The 22,939-nt window shown below is 26.2% G+C and overlaps 2 protein-coding genes across 2 annotated transcripts in view; one reads left to right on the forward strand and one right to left on the reverse strand.

Moving 5' to 3' along the window:
• The first annotated feature begins 1,207 nt into the window (after positions 1-1,207).
• On the forward strand, positions 1,208-4,976 carry Dph2 (Diphthamide biosynthesis 2). Its single transcript, XM_011497297.1, has 4 exons — positions 1,208-1,407; positions 1,952-2,285; positions 3,017-3,501; positions 4,521-4,976. Exons 1-4 carry the CDS (start codon positions 1,354-1,356, stop codon positions 4,953-4,955), a joined length of 1,308 nt encoding a protein of 435 aa, XP_011495599.1. The 5' UTR covers positions 1,208-1,353; the 3' UTR covers positions 4,956-4,976.
• A 521-nt stretch (positions 4,977-5,497) lies between these two features.
• shtd (anaphase promoting complex subunit 1) overlaps positions 5,498-22,939 on the reverse strand; it is a 33,296-nt gene continuing 15,854 nt past the window's right edge. The window contains exons 10-22 of the mRNA XM_011497308.1: positions 20,868-21,821; positions 19,531-19,790; positions 18,563-18,821; positions 16,271-16,774; positions 15,693-15,897; positions 10,758-11,078; positions 10,080-10,308; positions 9,228-9,433; positions 8,784-9,123; positions 7,672-8,233; positions 7,464-7,601; positions 7,260-7,398; positions 5,498-5,634 (exon numbers count right to left, since the gene is read on the reverse strand). Of these exons, the coding sequence (XP_011495610.1) occupies positions 7,316-7,398; positions 7,464-7,601; positions 7,672-8,233; positions 8,784-9,123; positions 9,228-9,433; positions 10,080-10,308; positions 10,758-11,078; positions 15,693-15,897; positions 16,271-16,774; positions 18,563-18,821; positions 19,531-19,790; positions 20,868-21,821 (4,061 nt within the window). The 3' untranslated portion in view covers positions 5,498-5,634; positions 7,260-7,315. The remainder of the gene's footprint in view (positions 5,635-7,259; positions 7,399-7,463; positions 7,602-7,671; positions 8,234-8,783; positions 9,124-9,227; positions 9,434-10,079; positions 10,309-10,757; positions 11,079-15,692; positions 15,898-16,270; positions 16,775-18,562; positions 18,822-19,530; positions 19,791-20,867; positions 21,822-22,939) is intronic.

Consider the following 22,939-nt stretch of genomic DNA (forward strand, 5'->3'; position numbering starts at 1 on the left):
AATTGCATTACATTAACTTCATATTTAATCCAGATCTAAAGTATCTAAAGATCTAAAATAAGACCTATAAAATACACCATAAAATATCAATTTCATAACAATCTATTACTCATGGTATAATCGTGCAAAAATGATAAATAAATAGTTCATTTTTTTAATTTTTATGTTAATTACTTATTTCTAATTATAGTAGATTTTCGAACAGCATGTTAGAAATATAGCAAAAAAATATGATTAGTAGTTAACGATATAATTTTTTGTATAAAAAATTTTTTAGTTACATGTCGATTATAATGATAAATATATTAAGTATATTATTTACATAATTTTTTTAAACAATCAATATTAATTATAAAAATTCTATTCATAATCTACCTACAAATAATAAATAATGTGAGCAATAATTTATAAATAATAAATTCTTCAATTTAATTTAAAAATTATTTTAAATTTAGTAGTACATTTAACTTCAAAAAATTCAATAATGTACCAAAAATAATTAAAATAAATAATTTCTAAACTATTATTCTTACTAAATAAATAGATATAAATATTTTTTTTTTTTTTTTTAAGAATTAAAAATTATTATTATATATATATATATATATATATAGAGAGAGAGAGAGAGAGAGAGAGAAGATAATTGGATTTATTGATATGCATTAAAATGTACTATTGCATATATATATCACATCCATTTTTAATCAAAATGTAATGAATTTTTTAAGAATTTAATATTTTATAATTTTTTAAATTTAATAATAATATTAAAGGAATTCATTAGACTTATTTATTATTAGTACTGTTTTACTAATAAAAAAATTAATTTTATAAAGATTTCGTACTATATTATGGCTTAAGATGTTTTTCAATCTATAGAATACTTTTATTGTATTAATAGTATAAATTGTATTTAATAAATCCATTATTTAAAAAGGCAATAAATTAGATATAGGATTTTAATATGTTCATGGTACGGTGGAAATAAATCTGTTTAGAAGTTTATTTATATTGGAAATTCTCGAGGTTAGAATCAATGTCTTATTAATTATAAATAATTTTTTATTTTTATAAATATTTTAGAGCAAATTAATTATACCTCAGAGCAATTTTTAAAGCTATAAAATGAATAAAATAAAGTTCTATTACAATAATATATTTATTTGATTTTTGTATTAGAACAGTTTATTCTATTTTTTTAGAAATTGTAGTATAGAATGATCTAAGAAATAGTATGAGCTTAATAGCTTATACAGAAATGTAATTCAATTTAACCTTAGATAATTTAAAATTTCGTTGATTAATTTAAATGAGATAGAAAGATATAAAAATTGTAAAATATCACTTTCTAATATGATTGAATTAGAAGAATGTGGAAACTGGATAAAAAAGTCATCATTTCAAAAGGTTTGGAAATGTATAGTTTATATACACTTCAAATATTAATCAATTTGTTAATATTATGTAGGATTACACTTTATTCTTTTTATTCTATTATTTGACGGCTTTAAATAATAAAATTTGGTAAAATATTACAAATAAAAGATGAATTGTTAATAAAAAAATTTTAGTCTTTAATATATTTATATTATTTTATTTAGTTATTGAGATTATTTTTAATAAGTTAAATACATTGTTATTGACAAAAATGCACATTAAGATTACAAATAAATAAATTTCATATATGGTCAAAAAGTAATTAAACTGTTTTTACTTTTATCTCCATTTCGTCTTCATTTCTATCATCTCTGTAAGGAATAATTATTAAAACTATAATTTTTTAGGAATATTTTTCTAGTTATATTTTAAATATTAATAAAAATTGCATACTTTGAAATTATATATTTGTATATTATGAGTATAAATTTTATGTAGGTATATATAAAAAAATTCTATTTTAATTTATTTTATTTTATTTTGCCAAATTCAAAGAATTGGATTTTATTTTTAGATATGTCTACAAATTCCAGATTACCTTATGCATCATGCTGTAGAAATAATATTGAATCTGCAAAAATATTCTAGTGCATTTTTGTATGTAATTGGTGATACATCATATGATAATTGCTGTATCGATAAACTTACTGTTAATCGTTTTGAAGCAGATGCATGCATACATTTTGGTCATGCTTGTTTAAGTTGTACCAATCATTTACCAACTTTTCATGTTTTTCAAAAGAAATATTTTGATATAGAATTATTTTGTAAAGAATTTAATGAATATTTTAAAGATGAATCCAAAGAAATTCTACTTTTTTATGATACATCCTTTACATACATAATTGGTAATATATAATTATAATTTATTAACATTATAAATTTTAGTATAAAAATATTCATAAATTTAAGCAATTTTTGTAAATTATAATAAATTATTTTCACAGATTATTAAAATAAATTATATATTAATTTATATATTTTAAAACTCTTGTAAAATATAAATAACTATACAAATAAATTAATATAATTATCAATACATATATTTGAAATTAATATGAACTTGATTAATACACAAAATATCTTAAAAGAAAATCATAATATGTGATATGGTATAATTAAAGTTTAATTAATTTTATAATTTCAAAGTAACTTTTAAAAATTATAGATAATTTTTGTAAAAATTAGTAAATTAAAATTTTTTTATATAAGTTTTTTTATGAATATTTTAATAAATTTCTCTCATTTATATTAATTGTTTAATAATGCAGTGAATTTAAATCAAATGTTATTGTTGTGTTTTATTATTATTTAAAAACCTCAAGTATTATTTTGATTCATTATAATAAATGCATATTAAATATTTGTTATATAATGTGAATTTATTTATAGCCATTAACATTTCAACATTTTTCGAATATTATATTTATATTATATTAATATCTTAAGATATTATAAATATAATAGTATTAAATTCATTTAAGTAAAAATTTTAATTTAAATTAAATAAGGTTTTTAATTTTTGAGTATAATATTTATAACTTTTTAAATTGTGTTAATAATCTATTCTTATTTACAGAACACATTTATGAAAAATTATATAAAAAATATAAAAATTTGATTTTTTCTATATTAAAATGTATTTCTAATGTCCCATTTTCAAAAATACATCCAAATGAATCTCATAAATCCATTATAGGAAGGCAATACAGTTTGCCTTCTGAACATCAATTGAATATTTATGATGCTGTATTTTTGGGACCAAATGATAAAACATTACTCACATTATTTATGAGTTTACCTGTAAATGCTTGTCATTATTTTGATGGGTCAAAGATATATAAGTTTAATATGCTAAAGTCATTATGGTTCAAAAGAAGAAACTTTTTAATTGAGAAAATAAGAGATGCTACAACATTTGGCATTATTATAGCCTCTTTGAATGTTGAAAACTATCTAGCAATCACAGAAATGTTAAAATCTATTCTTAATAAAGTAGGTAAAAAAGTATATACATTCAATGTAGGAAAAATTTCCCCAACAAAACTAGGAAACTTTCATCAGGTGTGTATACGTTTTAAATATTTTTCGTAATTTGTTTAATAAAATTTTTTTTAAATAAAACCATTGTTTTCAATATATTATATATTTATAAAAGATAAAAGGAGATAAAAGGAGGTAAAAATTTCAAATATTAAAACAAATTTATTTGTAAATTTTTTTGATAGGCAAGTATCCAAATATTCTTCAGTATACATACTAGTCTCATTTTATTTCTTTTCTGTACCCTGGATTGATATTTTTATTAAAATTATAAATAAATTTCTGAAATAAAATGTAATATAGTAATTTTAAAACATAGTAAACTAAGTTATAAAAAATATAAGTTTAAAGACCTGAATAAAATAGGTTAGCTGACCTTGAATTACCTTATGATTGAATGCATTTATACATTACTACTGGATAAATATTAACTGAATCAAACGATCTACTAATGTAGTAAATCTGCAAATTATTCAACGAATAAATAATATAAATAGTCAAAACTTATAATGAAAATGCTTATCAATGCTCAGATTAAGAAATGAGAATGGAAGCGAGTTCATTTAATTTCTCAAATATTCTCAAATTCCAAACATCAAAGTTGATTGAAAAAACTTTATCAGTTTCGCTATCTGTAAATAATAAATCTGCCCCAAGCCTGCATATATCTTTATGAGTTCTATAAGTTTTTCTATGTTTACAAAGAATCAATAGCCATGGTAAACGATCATTAAATGAATAATAAAACTTGTATAAACTGATAACAAACATAACAATGTTAAAATTAAAAGTATATGTTTAGGATTAGTATATAATGAGAAATTAAGCATTTATTAAGGGCCAATGCTATTGAACAAAATAGGATAAAAAAGTATTCTTTTTTAGTGGTATGTGTATTAAGATAAGATAAAAAAAATACATGATACTTCGATTTTATCATTGTGCACATTATTCATACTTTGTATATTACATTTTAAAAAATATACAAATATTTAATAATATTGAATAAATTAATGTTACAATTAATTTGCTTCTTTTAGGTAGATATATTTGTAGCTATAACCTGCCCAGAAAGTAGTTTAATAGATTCAAGAGATTATTTAAAACCTATTGTAACACCTTTTGAAGTTGAATTAGCCTTTAATGATTTAAGAGAATTTTCATTGCTTCATGAATTAGACTTTAAACAAATATTACCTGGAGGAACAAATTATAAGAATTTTGATGTTACATCAAAACCGGATATATCTCTCATTTGTGGTAAAAGTAGACAAATCAATAGTAGCGATATTACTATTAACAATACACTTACTCACAAAGAAAGAGGAACATTAAAGAATAATGAAATCAATATAAATTGTTTGAATTCAAGAACGTGGAATGGACTTGAACAAAAATTGGGTGAAAATCATGTCAAATTAGCTGAAAATGGTCGAAATGGCATACCTATTAATTATGAAAATGAAAGTATATAAATTATATATTGTAATAACATTTTTTTAATTAATTTAATTTTATTTAATATAATATATACATTTGTACAGATCTAAAATATATTTTATTAATGTTATCATTATTTCATTTTAATGTAATAAGTATCACTTTATTAATCACATTATTTAATAATACTATCACTATTTAAATGAAGAACTTTGATAATTTTTTAATAAATAGATTAGCTTAATTAGAATCATTATTAAATTCATTGAAATTTCATTTAAAAATTTTCCCGATTAATTACCAAAGTAAAATATTTCTCTTAATTTTTCTGTTAAGACTGTCATTGTCCTTTATTCCCTAGTATTATAACCATTATCGTGATCTCAAAATTCAATATTCATTTTTTAAATTTGTTGTTATTTTATACATAGAGAGCTTGAAGAATGTTGAATAAATATGATTTATAAACCATAATATTCATAAAATGAAATTCTTGAATTACAATGTCGTATAAGCGATTTTCAACAAATAAATATTCGTGATATTGAAAAATATAGAAACCAAGATAGAACCTTAGTTGTATTTTGTATTAAATTAATGAATACGAATTTTGCTTTAAAGTATCTTAAGATAAAATCAATGTTAACAAATATTTTGGCGAGCAATTCTCTCAATATAATCACTATTTTTACTGCCTATCAGTATTCTTGACCTCTGAAAAAAAAACCAAATTAAAAACTTGGAAAATTTTTATTTTACATAAAAATAGATTCATATCACATAAGATACAACAATGGTGAATTAATTATAAATGGTTAATAACAAATTTTACAATAAAAAAAGAATGTAATAATTTGAGGATAACAAAAATTAATAGACATTATTAATTACAAAAAATAAGTGGAATTTACTATACTACCTAGCATAGTACAACTATACGGTGACATTAGGTTTTAGATACTTCTAGAGCACACGAATTTCATAAGATACAATAAAACATGAAAAGTATCGTTACTTAACCATTACTTTTATATCGAGAGATGATAATAAAGGATTATTATTTATATGCAAATAATGTAAAAATATTAGTTATATAATTGATTTTATTATTTCTTTTAAAAATAGCCGTAACATAAGCACAGATTTTACTGTATAAAATTATAATATATGTAATTCCACATTTTACTATATTTATATTGCAAAATATTTTACCCTAATATTCGTATTATATAAAACTAAGAAAGAATTTTTAATACAAATACAAAAAAATTATGCAATGAAAATTCAAAATTAGTGAAATTAGCAAAAATTCAAATATTAACTAGTATTATAATTCATATTTTCAGCTTAAATATTTATTTAAATCGATAAGTTTTCATATGAATCAATGTGAAAAGTACATATTTTCTATGATTCGTAAGTAAACTGTGTATTGCTTCTGTTCATAAAACATTTTGCTAACTGATTTTACGACATATGTAGCCAAATAGTAGAAATGGAAGAAATTTATAACATAATAGGTACATACATACAAGAAAATTTTAAATATTAACCAAATGAAATATGTATTAGATGTACAAATGTATTACATCAGGTAATAGTAAAAAAGTATTTTAAATATCATATTTAAAGTAATATAAATCTGTGCTTTTATTGTACAAATATTTGTTAAATATGTAATTTTTAATGCTATCCCACTCATATTAAATGTAGAATTAAAAAAATACCAAATGTAGTTGAAAAACTATCACACTTTCTTTTATGATGCTATATACTTTATTATATTATTATTTGTATAACCTAATTTTTTAAATAATAATAAAAAATTCAATAATCATTTAATAGTTGTGTTAAATTTTTTATAACGACAAAAGTACTGTTTTATTTAACATAACGTATTTCGAATACATCATATTACGTATTACAATACATTATAAAATATTTTATATAAGGGAATATGGCGAAATTTAAAAAATTAAAAAAAATTCTAGTACATGCTAATGATTGCTTTAGTAATGGCAAACTGTTAATTTTAATTTTATTTTTTATAGATTTTCAACCATAAATAATAAGTATTTTCATTAATCTTTTGTAATTCAACTTAATATTATTAAGCGAATCAAATATATGAGCATATTCATATTTATGAGCATAATGATACTAATGAATAATTTTTTATTAATATTTATAATATTAAAGATAATAAAAAACAATGTTAAGTACACAAATCCCTTTGACATACTTTACATTATTTAAATTCAAGAATTAATATTACAAACTACTAAATTAGATTATAAATATATATTTGGAAAACAAAAATATTTATAAACAAATAATACCTTAGTTTGATTTACTTGTTTTTAAATGTTTTGTAAAATATCACACGAAATTGAATTTAATGTAATTTCAACAATGCATTTAATCTAAAAGCTCCGTATATTTTTAGGCATGGGATTGTTTTATTTTTAATAGGATTTTCTGAAAATAAAGAAAATAAATTAATAAATATTTTATTCAATTTTTAATCAAATTCAAATACATACCTGGTGCACTTATAACAAGTCGATCAATTTTACACGGTATATCATAATTTAATACATAACTAGCGAGTTTATCAAAATCTTCAATTTGAGTTTGAATATGACCAATTTTCGAAAAATTCTTCAACATTACTGATAGATCTACAAAATAGATGATTCGTGAAATTATAAAAATAAATAACAAATCATCGAAAGTATTGACTTAACTAACCGTTTTCCCATTTGTCCATAATACGGCATATACGTTGTTTGTTCGCAAAAATATTTTCCATGTTAAGTAATTTTTCTAGTTCATAAAAGTAATCGTTGCAATGTTTAAATGAATATAAAAATTTAATTTGCCATATCTGATTCGTTTTCGGTTGTTTTTCAATTGTTGTAAGTATCTTATAAATACTTACCCACAGCGGAAGAAAATTTATTTTATCTCTAATTACGCATTCATAAGTCATAGTTATTAAAATTTGTAAGTAATGATTTTCTATTACCGATATTTCTTGGGGGATTTCATAAACTTGATTAAGGTTATCTACTCTTTCCACACTGCTGTTTTGAAAATATGCAAAACACAATGAACTTAGCTGATTGTGTATTTTATTCATACAAAAATTATCACATCGTGCATGATTACTCAAATCCCCTTTTTTTAAAAATCTATTAACAAAGTTAAGTATTGTTGTATCAGTCGTAAAAGATGTTATTTGTTTTAATGATGCTGTCCATATAATAACATCTTCAGTTGTTAAAGTTTGAGCTAGTAATGTACGAAAACCCTGAAAGGTAAGAATAACATATACATAAAAAATTGGGAACATTAGAATGATTCACTCTAATATTTAAAAAATATTATATTTGTAGAAATAAAATCTATTGGATTAGTTTTACGCTGAATGTTGTTACCATACTAAAAAATAATTATAAATTCAAATAATCATAATTGTTAAAAACTTTACTATAAACATGCACTAGTTATAACTTTTATTATCGGTATTGTTCGTTGAAGAAAATACTATGGTACTTTTTTGGCGTATGTTCAAATATAAATAATACACAAAATAGCGTGCATTAACATTTTTTTTTTTAAATTTTAAATGTTATATATTTTTATTAAAATTTGAATGATAATATATTTAATATTGTGGTTGTTAATTTTATTATTTGAAATATAGTATTAGTATAAAAGTTATGAAATTTTAAATATATAAATTATTCGACAGTATGTATCTATATTTAAATGATAAAAGAAATTATTCAACATATATTAATATAACATTATTTTTAATTTTTAATTTATATAATCACTAATGTTAGAAATATCAATACCTGCGGATCTTCCATATGTGATAAGCAACCAGCTCTTTGTTTAACATTTAGAACACAATTTGCATTTAGTATTGTTTTCAGCTGATCAAAATTTCGCTCTTTATCAAACGTAATTTTCCAATACCTGTCGTCATCTAATTCAATTTTACTTAATCTATCAAGCTGGGGCAATAAACACGGTGCTATAAGAACGATTCTTTGACCTTCTTTTTGAGAAATAGATTGGTAAGTTAATCGTACTTTTGCATAACAAAATTTTCCATTATCAATATCTTTTGGTAATAATAATCTTGGTTCAGTTGCAAGTACATAGAAATGTCTGAGTGCTTGTAAATGGTACCTTTTTAGTATTATAAGATAAAAATTACATAAGTTATATATCCATACATTTCACAAGTTAATAATTATATTTTTATACTTATTTTTGTTATAATTAATTTTTACCTGTTATCATTACTATGAGTTGGAAATTTGGGAAATAATGAAATTATAAGTGCTGCAATTGACGATGAATCATTTGATAATGTATGACTTCCACCACCCAAAAATAAAAATCCAAGCGCCATGTGTATTGCTACATGTGATCCATATGTTACAACACTATTGCTTGGTCCTACTCTTGTTCTAATATGTCTGCATACTCTTAAAATCTAAAGAATAACAAGTAAATAATTAAATTATTAAGGTTTTATTACCAGATTGTTTTATATAATTGTATAGATATTAAATTTCACTATAGGTAGCAAATAATATTGAATTCTTCTTAAAGCGAATATTAAATTCTATTCACAAAATTGGTTTCTTTTTCATAAATTTACCTAATTTTTCTATACACAAAAAAATTTCAAATTTTTTAATTGACTATTTTAAAAATTATATAATAATAAAATTATTTTTATGTTAAAAAATATTCCTTTGAATTCATAATTGTCAAATTTAGTGAATTATTAATACACGATTTATGCAAAATAAGTTATAAATAAGAATTTTTAGAATGGTAGTGTCTTTTCTGCGATTTTCTGATGTATATTAATATATTTTCATAATCGATGAATAAAACTATCTATCATACTCCCTAACAGTTTATAATTACATTAATAGACGATATTAGTGAAATAGAAATTATGAAGTTTCCATTCTCGTTTCATGTCATTTTTACAATTACATTTATTTAAGAATATTAATAAAAATTTTCTTATGTAAATTTGTTTTTATTTAATTTTCTTTTTCTTTAGAAATTTGTAAAAAATATATAACTTCACTGTTAATTAGTAAATAATCAGTAATAAAATGTACCTCTAGATTACCCGTTCCTGCCATAACAATAGATGCAGACAATAGAACGACATTAAGACAAGTTTCAATTGTAGCTTTTCCTGCGAGTTCTGCGACAGACTTATGTGTTAAAGTCATGAACATTTTTAAAAAATGATACAGTGTTTTGAAAGCTATCATATTTTCAGTTCCAGCATATTTTAAACCTACAGCCATACACGCGCCAGCAATAATATTACAATAGGCTTGGCTGAAAAAAGCATAATTAGAATATAAGGATTTATCAAGGAATTTATGCAGTTTATGAATTAAAATGTACTCGTTAATTTATTTCAGTCGATTGTTATAAAATTTAATAATTCCACACTTACACATAGCAATATAAAAAAGTTATTAAAAATTTAATTTACTGTTCATTAACATAACAATTGGTTTAAATGTAAAGATTTCAAATAAAAATCAATACAACTTGATCACCAGACAAATAAATTATAAGATTTTGCTAACCCTTTGCAAAACATTAAAAATGTTAATACTAGAAATTAATAAAATCATACTTTATTTAAATATTACTTTGTATCAACAATTAATTAGTGGTATTGTTCTTACAAATTTTTAAGTTTAATTTGGTTAAAAAAAATGTTAAAAAAATATAAAAATTTCCACAAAAGAATTTTATCAGTATTATATAATACTTACTTTATTGTTTCTAGATCTATGGGTTCAGATATATAAGATGTAGGTTTTTGTAATTTGTATTTTGCAACAATAGCTGGAACATGACTAGAGACCCATGTCTTCGACGGTTCAATTTCATCCCATAAAATTAAAGATTTTGATAAAATTCGAAGCAGTAATAAATCAGGGCGTACAAAGTCTAAAAGATATTGCGTATTTGGTGCAGCCATCCATTCAGCAACAGCATGGTTACCCGATTTAAGGTACATTAAACCTAATGCTATAGTTGCACCAGGGCTTGTTACGTCAATATTTATAGAATCTCCTTCTCGTATTTGATAGCTATAGAAATATAAATCTTAATTAATCAAAATATTTTATTTACTTTATTTTTGAAATATATGTATGTTACGGATTGCAGTAATTTCTAAACAAAATAAAAAGTGGGAGAGGTATGAGCGCGCGAGCATTTGTTTTGTAAAAACTGACTAACGAATTCAAAGAATACTATTAATTTAAGTAATTTCAAAAGTAATAACAAATGAACTCTACGAGACTATGCCCTGTTTACGTCACGACAAATATCGGCATAGCAACGATCACCTATACAATTTCAACGCAGCTTGTTTATACAAGAATATTTAAGGAGCTGCACATGACGGTCTCATCCTCTTACTACTTCAATCAAGCAATCATCAAGACCAAATTATTGTTCTACAAGTTAACGCCATTTACACAGAGATCGACTTAAATTCACACAATCGTTTTCTTACAAGTCAAATACCACTTATATAGAGGTCACATTCAATACAACTAAAATCGACTCCACACACGTAAGCTACGTTATTACACACGTCCTTACGTACCATCAATACAACTGAAATCGACTCCACACACGTAAGCTACGCTATTACACGCGTTCTTACGAATCATTAAAACACGACTCCGTGAACTAAGTAAGCAGTAATACCAAAACCAAGGCATCATTGCCATTCATCAGTGACGTCATATACCAGCGCCCCACTCAAGCCTCTCCAGCTCATCGGTAGCGGCAACGGCGACATCAATTCTCCTCATCAATGACGTCATACACCAGCGCTCCACTCAAGCCTCTCCAACTCATCGGTAGCGGCATCGGCGGCATCAATTCTCCTCATCAGTGACGTCATACCCCAGCGCCACACTCAAGCCTCTCCAACTCATCGGTAACGGCAACGGCGGCATCAATTCTTCTTACCAGTGACGTTACATACCAACGCCACCACCCAGGTCTCTCCAGTGTATCGATAGCGGCAATCGGTGGCGTCAATCACGCACCATACCACAAGAATGCATTTATAAGATTATCATCACTCATATTACCTGAAGAAACTCTCACTTATTTATTCTATCATACACTCATTCGATATTCATAGATATTAACTATTCATTATTTATTATATTCAATAAAAGGGAAAATCAACTCGTATAAAGGCAGTATTGAATTATTGCATTGTCCATTCAGAGCTTTAGCAAGCCTCCCTTCACCATCTCAGACAGTATTTTATTTTATGGTATAAATATTCGATAAAAACAAAAACTTTATTTTGTTGTGATATTTTTATAGATATTTTTATAAAACATGTATAATAGTTAAAAGAAATAAATGTAAAGATTTTTTCTTATGTAATAGATAGCAATATTTTAAAATAGATTTTAATAAACTGATTATAATTTATTAAAACTTAATTACGGGTTTGTGCCGATGACTAATAAGCATTATATTATAAACCTGATACCAATATCATGTAAATTTAAATCAACCATGCTTTTTGTTTATTTTAGACATATATTTTCGTTAATCATGATAGCCCTTATTTTATTTATTGAAATATCATTTCAATAAAGTTAAGGTGTAAAAATTGAACTTGTATTACTTTAGATTTAAATTATAAAAAATGAATAACTGTATCCTCATAAGTTTTAGTATACATAATTTTCTTACTCAATTATCAATACAACGTATGAAGTTGTCATAACAATCCATTCATGCTAAATATATTATATTTATATATCCATATCTTTTTAATACTCTATACAAATTTACACTATTGACGAAGCTATTAACATTTTTAGTAATCTTGATGTTTTAATTAAATTCCAACGTCATCAATTGAAAATAAATTGAGTATATATCTTTCATAATACATATTTACAAATTTATATTACTATGATGTACCTTGTCATAGTAAACGAAGTTAGACACAATTAATTATGTTTCTTTATCATTAAGATAAAATTTATATAAATAATTTCGATTTATCAGTTTGGATTTTGTTCTGATCTCTTTCCAATGTATTTATTACATAAAATGTTGAACATCGATGCATCATTTAATTGTTCGTTATTATACGGTTTTACAAATTGACTTGACTTGAAATTCTTCGAGTTAATTGTATTAGTTACATTCAATTAGATCCTATTTTTTTGCTGTATAATAACGTCACTGACAAATTCTTTCATAATGTAACGAATTCAATTTAAATACTCGGTCTTGAATCTCAACATATTAGGATTGAAGTTGTGTCGCGAAATTATTAATTATAATATTACTGTATTCGTTTTTCCAACAAAAAACAATTTAAAAGCGTTTTATTAAGTAATTTTTTTTCTTCGAGTATATACTTAATTTTTTTACATATTTTTAACAAGCAATTTGTAAAAATATCATTTTAACTGAAGACTCAAAAATTCAAATATTCATAACTTAAATTATTGAAAGTATCTAAATGTTGTATTTTATAACAAACCCTTATATATATAAAGATAACAAGTAACAATAAAATGGTAAATAAATAAATAATATTATGTTACTAAAAAATTATTATGGTGCTTATTACATAAAGGATTTAACTTATGAAGCACCTCGTTAAATATTGAATACTGTGCGAAGATTTAATTAGTTAAAAGATATTGTTCGATTTTAAAGGTTTAATTTATGGCTCGAACTACCAATTCAATAGTTCAGTGGATTAGTCTCTCGGCAGGATAACTTCAAAAAAATAATAAGTAAGAAGGCTGAAAAACATTATGTATTTAGTAAAAACAATGTTTATTATTTATAATGATTATTGCATTTAATTAAATTATTGCAATTAATATTGCACTGGTGTGTAAAGAAATGACTCTATCGAAGTAATGAGGGTGTTTCCTTGTGTTCTTGATTAACGTAGATTCTATGGATATTACTGTGTATCTTGTAATTGAGGTTATGCTGATGTTGTAAATATCAGCCGGTGTAGTCACTCATGCTTATGAGGTAGCATGAGAAGATGGTGTTTGCATTAAGTATGCTTGATGTATGAATAACTATACTTGATACGGTGTAAGATGTTTAATGGACTATATTAAGTAATCGATTGTGTCTTTAATTGTGCAAGGGAACAGTAGCAGAATCTAGTCACAGGTGAGAGTGATTAATGGTAAGATTTCTAACTCGTGAAGGATTTAATAATCTATATTTATATTCTATTAGTCGATCTGTTGTTGTCCTTCTTTGATAATGTATGTGAACCGCAGTGACTCTTGCATCAGCTGTTGAGGGCCTGTACGATGTCGAGGGTTAGTTCGAGAGAGCGTAAGTGTGCCCTGTTTGTGCTAGCAGGCCTGTACGATATCGAGGGTTAGTTCAAGAGAGCGTAAGTATGCCCTGTTTGTGCTAGCGGACCTGTACGATGTCGAGTGGTTAGTTCAAGAGAGCGTAAGTGTGTCCTGGTTCTGCTAGCGGACCTCTACGATGTCGAGGGATCAGTTCGAGAGAGCGTAAGTGTACCCGATCGACAATAGCGCGAGATGTGACTTGTTTATTTATTAATATAAAGGTGTACCTGGTAAACTACAGGCTAGGTGTATTAGATGCTGTGTAGTTGATGCCCCCCTTGATTACTATTCCATTGGCTTCACTGTAATCACTATCTAATCTGCCGATATCTTATTCTTATGCACGCGTGTATTCTTAACTATGCTGCCAAAAATATGGCCACGCGTTGTCTTCACAGTATACAAAACACTGAGCGGCAGATACACTTGAGTGAACGCGAAGTGATATTACAAATGAGCCCTTTGAATACGCGCACAAACCGAAGGCTTGATCGTTCCGTGGTGGCTCTGCTGAAAATGCCGACCGTTCCATGGCAGATCGAGACTCGTGTGCCATGGCTTCTGCTGTTAAAATGATTGAATCGGTTCACTATGATCGGTCACTGTGGTCGGGTCACGGCAAGATGTTAGCCGCAAGCGCAGTTGAGCGAGGGCGGTACGGCAAGACATGATTTTCAGCAAGAGTGAGAGGCGCGCCGCGTGCGTCCACGCGGTGGCTCACTTAGCTGGCAACAAGGCATCGTCGTTGTTACACTAATTCTTACACGAGGCGTCGAAGGAAAAATCAAGAACCTTCGAGAATATTCGACGAGAGAAAAGTAGGAGTAATACTCTTGGGTGATCTTACAGTATATCATATTTCGGATCGTAAACTTGCTCGAACTTACCGAGTTTTGTTTGTAAACATTCGCTCGAACGCGCGTCCCGGTCCGCACGTGCGTGCCAGTCTAGGTGCACATGCTGTACGCCGGACAGCGCGTATGACTTTTCTTTTGTTTGAAATTCATGGGACTGCATCAATCCCGAACAGATATTATTATTTATTGCCTCTGATTTCGACATTATTTTTTTATATTTTAATTGCTTAAATCAAGATTTTTATTAATATTAAAAATGAAAGATTATAATTACTAAAATTTACCTAATAATTATCTCAATAGAAAATAAAACTTTATAAAATTAATTTCTTTAGTTATAAATTTCATATTGTTTTGATATTTTCTATAATTTCTGCATATAAATAATAACTTATACAATTTAGCTAAGTATATAAAAAACATAAATTAAAATTTTATTGGATAGTTTGCTAATAAATACCTGGGTGATTTATATTTGTCTTTTTGAGCACCACTGAAAGGCCTGATATTACCTCCAACCATATAATAATGAAGTGTATCGGGAATATTAGCTAAATCTGAACCAGTTCCAGAACATAAAAGAACTAATCCTAATGCTAAACCCGCTGTTAAAGAATATGATTCCCTATCTACACAATTTTTCATTTCTGGTCCCGGTGGTCTTCCTAGAAAAATTTAGTAATATTAATAACACAAATTATTAAATGACCTCATTTACATATATTCTAAAACAATAAGATTTTTTAAATACTAAATACTTATATTATTCATTTGTATGTAATTTTTTAGAATATGAATTAAATATTATTAGAAAATAAATTTTTCTTAAAGATGTCGCTCTTTTAAAATAAATTATTGCAAATTATGAATAAGCCATAATCAATTCAATAAAATATTGATTATATTATTTATAAAAAAAAAATCCCTAGTAAGAAACTAATGCTAAAATATCATAAAATCATACTTATACAATAATAATAATAAAACATACATTGAATAATAGTTGTATTAACTTGTTTAATTTTAAATTATAAATACCTATTTCGGAAAGTAGTGCATGTGCGATGTGTCGATGATTTGTACCCTGATAAACTAATCCAACACCCATAAGAGCAGCTACTTGAACATTTTGTTGAACATTAAGTTCTATACTTGTTGGAGGTAAAAGAGTTTCTACATGAAGAGAAAGTAATTTTGTCATTGACACATCCATTGAAGCTCGATGAGTAGCTGACAATCCCAGTAATAGACCAACACTAGTGGCTTCATGGCATTCTACTAAATATTCATACATGCTGAAAGGAGCGAGATTTTTTAGATGACCATTAAGTCCTAATGCCATTAAAAATCCTGAGTGTTCAATGCCAAATTCTCCTTGTTGTTGTTTATTATACACTATCCAAGTCGAATCAACATTTGAAGCATTTGGATGAATACATAGTCCTGTAGCAACACCATTATGAAATAATGGCCATAAATTCATATTAGTCGGAACATCTATATGAGTTAATTCAATTGTTGATCCACGAGGTGGTGCTTTACCTAAAAATATTTACATGTTAAATACTTAAATTATATTATTTCTATAAAATAAAGAAAGTATGTGCATAATTACAAATTATACATTAATAGATATATTATTAAATAAATTAAAACTTAGTTCCTCAATATAATTTTGTAAATATTAATTAAAGTATTGTCTATTCATCTTAAAAACAAAATAAGTAATGGAATTTCATTCAATAAGATTTTTCTTTCTAAAAAATGTATTGATTTATTAATGATTAAAAAACATATAAGTCAACAATTAATTATAATTAAATGTCTAATAGTACACTTTAGTTAGTTGCTCTACTACATTGATCTTTTTACTGATCTTTCATAGTGTTCGAGAATGTAAGAAAACTCCCAGCTCATTAAACATCTAGAAAATTCGAGATAAGAGTTCTGAAAAAAGCGAACTCTCAACTACTCGAGAAATAAACATTCCAACGCGCCTCGGATTAACTAAATCTAGACAATTCAGCAAAACTTCGAATATCTAAAGAAAATACAATTCATGAACACATCTAGCGAGAACAAAGGTCCATGTGTCCAGCAAAACACGTCATAAAACTAATGCGACGAGACATTTCTAGACAGAAACTAACACAGCCTCGCCACAAAGCATCTATCGACGACAAGTCATAAAACATCTGACGTACACAAGTTATAGAATTAGTCTGAAAAACACAAGCCAGATGATAGACTCAAAAACAATGCTACACCTAACCTTCACAACACTGACCGATCGCAACGCCCATGATAACAAGAAATGCATGCGACAATGCTAGGATGGAGAGGGAAAAGCGCGGCATCAAGACCCCCCATCATAGAGGGGAGTTGAGCAAGACCCGCTCTCATTGGAGCCTCCATCTTGGAAAGACTCACTGGTGGGAGACGTCACCATCCAAAAGGCGCCGTGATTAGAAATACCATAAACTAAAGAAGACTTCTGATTGAACACACTAATAAGACGAAAGCTCATTGGCGACGCCGTGATCGACAAGGCAGCTCTGATTCGCGCCACTAAAAGAGCGGGAATACCGCGTGGTCGAGAGAAGGCTTTAAAAAAGGCAACGCCGGCACGGCACAATTACTTATCTTTTCGTACCTAACAGAAAAAGAACAAGTCAATTAAAACGCAGTCAAACAATTCGAAAGTCCAAGTTAATTACACAAGATTAATCTATTCAACAAAAGTACTAGATAATCAATTCATACACTCGCAGCAGTGCAATACAAGTAAAAAAAGGGAATCGAGAATTACGAATACCAGTTCGCACATTATACGCAATCAAACTGCAAGGAGCCACTCGAGGCAAATTCAAGAAACAAGACAAAACATAGCTATACACAACGTACAGAGCTACGAGGTTATGTTGCATTCGTAATTAATATATAACTATATCAAGCCATACGTGCCAATCTGCAGATACGTAAAGCATTCTGCAAAATACAAATACAAGCAATTCTAGCAATTGCCACGTGCTCATATACAAAGCGCGGGGGTTTACAACCTCGCTCTTCTGTGTATATTATTCCATCTACACGGGCATTACATATAGAGGACCAGCAAGGCATCAACTTCTTCCTGTATATGCGACGTACGTGAACGCTCAGTGGCAATAACGCTTATATTATAAAATACATTTCTAGGTTAATTCTTTAATACAATAATTAATATTTATAATACAATATAGTACCGGCAGCATTCATTGTTGATAACATTCCATAAGATATACCATTTTGATATAATTAATTTTAATGTTATTATAATATGTGTCTTACCAGTTAAACAAAGACGAGGTATTGGTAACTGTTCAGTATTAATTGGCATGGATGTTCTCAAAGTAAACATTCCTCTACCTATTGGAAGTGCCATCGTGCGTGTACATAAAGCATGTAAAAACTTTTCTTGTTCCTCAATAAACTCATGATCACTTACATCTGGTCTTTGAACAATAGAAATTTTAATTGGTTCCGAAGAATCGAGTAATTTTCGAGTTTCTCGAACTCTATGATCTTTATTAAATTTTAGTCGTAATATCTAGAAATATATGAGTAATAAATATTATTAAGAAAAATAAATATATAATATTTTATATTACTTGTATTCTTTAAATTATTAATATTCGTTATTCGTTAATTATTTTTGTTGCATTTATTAGACATTTAAAATTTTAAAAATTGATTATTATACATATATAAATATATTTTTTAATAAATATTAAATTCGTTGATAAGAAAATGGTGCTTAAGCCGAAACGTGTAACAAATATGCAAGTAAAATATAGAACATACAATATATAAAAAGTGTAGGTATTACATCATTGTAATGACATCGTTATGAATTTACCATACATGGTGAAAATACTCATGAAAATTCAATTGTACCAATTCAGATGGCTGTAATACTTAATATAAATAGATAATGCAGATGGTCATCAGATGTCCAGTTCCAATAATGATGACAACATACGTATCCATTTTCAAAATTTGCAATTCTCTAGCATTGATTTATGGTATTTTAATTAGCAAAAATAAATTTGAAGTGGCATATTAAATAGTTATTAAGATAAAAAAATATGTTTTATATGATATTTAGATTTTTTGGTTTTACTCTATAAAATATATTTTACAATCTAGCTTAATAATTTTTAGCATAACTATTATATAATAATAATAAATACACATTTATAAAATGAGTATTTTAATATATTATATATTTTTAGAACTAATTATTTATAATTACTTACAGTGTAGTCAAATTCCATTCCGTCATTGCGTTCGGTATAATTAAAGTTGACATCAGATTTTACATTTTCATTTTGTATATGATCAAGATGATGGTTATGTGAAATATTTTTTCCTAACGCTGCTAAGTCTTGTCGGTCAATCAATTCATAAGCTAGCAATGGCCAATTAGTCGGTGGATTTTCTCTGCATTGGTAAATTATATTACTAAGAACGAAATTTATACCAGACGGTAAATTATCTAGTTGTTGTTTGTTCATTCCTTTAAAATAAAGTTTTTAATTTTACCAATAATATATATATAAGTATCTAATAATTCAGAAGTATAAAGGAACTTTGTTAGACGAGTATAAAAATTAATTATATCAATTGGTAGTTAAACAACAATAGTTAAATATATTTGAAAAATTCATTTTACACTATGCTGTTTCAGAGTAGTCTCACGAGTTTTCTGTTCATTGTAGTATCAATCATATATTAAGAAATCAATATTTTTATTAACCTTTTAGTAAATCATATCTGAATTTTTATTTTTTTAAAAATTTTTTTCAATTTATAATTTTAATATTGTTTTAAAGTAAATAATATTCTAATCAAACAAAAAATGAATTATTTACAAATATCGGTATGGCTCGGTAATTAAAAGTAATTTTCAAATATAAGAGTAGAAACAATATAAAAATTTCGCCATTTTAATTACAATAATTTAACAATAATAATAGCATAGAATGTAACAATATTTGACAAAAACTGATAGTTATACTAATATATCCTGGTCGGATTATCTGCTACTGATATATCTATCTTCAATTTTTTCAAATCTAACTAACAATTTATATATAGGATTTTACAAAATACTAAAAATAATTCAAAATATTGTAAATAGGTGAAAAGTTTATATATATATATATATATATAGTATAATATTATTAATTTGTACGTTGCAATATTTACTATTTAAAGAAATTAATAAACACCTACAAAAGAATATTTGATATTAAAATTTGATGTTTTAACATTTAGTATGATGGATAAAGGGAGCTGTAAATAAAAGTCAAATGAAATTTGACGTGTAAATTTGATTTGATATGAAGCTAATGTACAGTTTTACAATTATGAATCCATGAACAAAAATAAATGCAGTAAAATGCAATCTACCGTACTTCAATGTCCAATATTTATTTATTTCGAAAATTAAAAAAAAAAATTTTAAAGGAAACAAAACATTATATAAATAATACTATATTTTTATACACCTTTATTATATAAAAATAATAAAGTGTCAGTGGAATCATCATTATTTATTAATATTAATTATTAATTATTAATTTCTATTTACCAGTTTTATAACAGTGCATAATAATTTCTTCCATTGTTTCTTTACTATCTCTTTCCATGCGATTATCTTCATTTTCAATTGGATTAATTATTTTAAACAAGTGATCAAATTCTAAAATATTTAACTGTCGTTGCTTTTTAAACATTGTGAATAACTGTATTAAAGTTTTACTTATAGAATTAATTTGAAATAGATACGGATATGAAGGAACACATGACAATGTTAATAAATCATAAAGCGTTTTAAATATGTCTGGTGTGTTAGATGATATAAAATCAGGTATAATAATTTTACGAAACTCTGTATCATTAATTTGAAACTCTGTGTTATTTTTACTTAAAGTAGGAAAATCCGAAAAATAGTGTTGTTTATAATTCGATAAATTTAAATCCATACTTAGTTGATATAATAATTTTGCTAACAAAAAGGAACTTTCAGACATATTGCGACTTAATTTAATCTCTTCATATAGTAAATGCAATGAGAATAAGATATAAGGTAAATGTATAACAAATCCGGATTGAACAGTTGTTTTATCTATTTGAGCTGTTTCCGAATCAAGTATAGTAACTGTTTCATCACTGTCATTCGGTTTTAATTTAGATAATCCTATTGCATCGTGAAGAAAAATTTGTGTTTGATTTGTAATTTCTGAAGCTATCAAGTAATTCCAATCATTAGTAGAGCCATTATTAATTGTTTTTTGTTTTTTAGATAAAATCATAGGGCTATAATGTTCGGTTGTATGATCTAACTCATTGGTCATTGTTATATATAATTTATTGACATCATATCCAAAAATCGTAAAAAAAATAACTAAAAATAAATTCCATTCTTGAGTTGTAGTTAAATCTTGTGGCCCTGGTGCATTTCTAGCAACATACCATTTGATTAGAAGCTGCATTGCAAGATCACGAGGTAAAATATTTTTAAGTGTTCGTAGACATTTAAACACTGTAAGAAAAATAATGTAAATATTAATAAATTTATAAATGTATTAGAAAACGGTAATATAAAATATAATGAATATGTAAATTAGTGTCAACTTAATAGAAAATTAAAATATTTATATTTCGAAATGTCTGAGCTTTTTTTATTTTTTATGTGTCTGGGATCAAACTAAAAAACCTCCCAGTGATGTTCGATGGGAGGATTGCTGACAAGTGGAAGAGGCAGATGCATTAATTTAATGTATAGATTATAATAAATATGATTCTAAGGTAGTGCTGGCATCTGTGAAATCCTTTCGGTATTTTTTACGTGGTGATGGTATTCACTATCTACAGCAGTAAGAGGTGTAAATTTCTGGTACTTCCTCGAGTAGTGCTACGTGTTGGTGACGTTCTAGCATCTATCCTTTGTAGCCGAGACGTGTATGTCACCTGTGGCGGTTCGCGAGTCGTGCGAGGCTGGCGCTCTTGCACTTTCAATATATGGTATTCCTTTCAATTGACTTTATGGTAAATTTATTTGTCTTAGCTAATTTTATGATGAATGTGTGGATGATACACTTCTAGTTTAATATTCACCTTTGAATTATACTTAACACTCGTCTCTGCTAAAATATATAGCGCACTTAAATGATTAGAAAATCTTATAGCTTCACTGTTGGCTTATTAGATTATTGTTGCAGAGTTTGGTGGAATTATGTGCGTATATTGTGATTACTTTGCTAGTATGTGGCGGAGTTAATAAATTATAACTGATTGATTGAGAAATGCTAATGAGCGATAACAGATGTAAACGATTGGTACAAGTACAGTGAGCAATAACTGATGATTGAATAATAATAATAATAATAATACAGTGAGCGCCGGTGCATGGCGAGCTGCCCTTAAATATTAGCGTGGCAGCTTGCTTAGCAGTGTTTGGGCTTGTTGATAGGCCGAATGTCTTTATGACGTCAGAGCGGGCCTACACAATATATAAGGATACTGCATTGGAAGGTTCGAGAATTTTTAATCGTCGTTGCTATGTGAAAATATTGTTGAGCACTAAACAATAAGGCATAGACTAAAGGAAAATTCGTGAGAAAAAAAAGATGTAAGAAGTTTGGTGAATTCTAAGCAACA

The sequence above is a fragment of the Ceratosolen solmsi genome, unplaced genomic scaffold (genome assembly GCF_000503995.2).
Source record: "Ceratosolen solmsi marchali unplaced genomic scaffold, CerSol_1.0 scaffold10, whole genome shotgun sequence".
In the NCBI taxonomy this organism is placed as follows: Eukaryota; Metazoa; Arthropoda; class Insecta; order Hymenoptera; family Agaonidae; genus Ceratosolen; species Ceratosolen solmsi.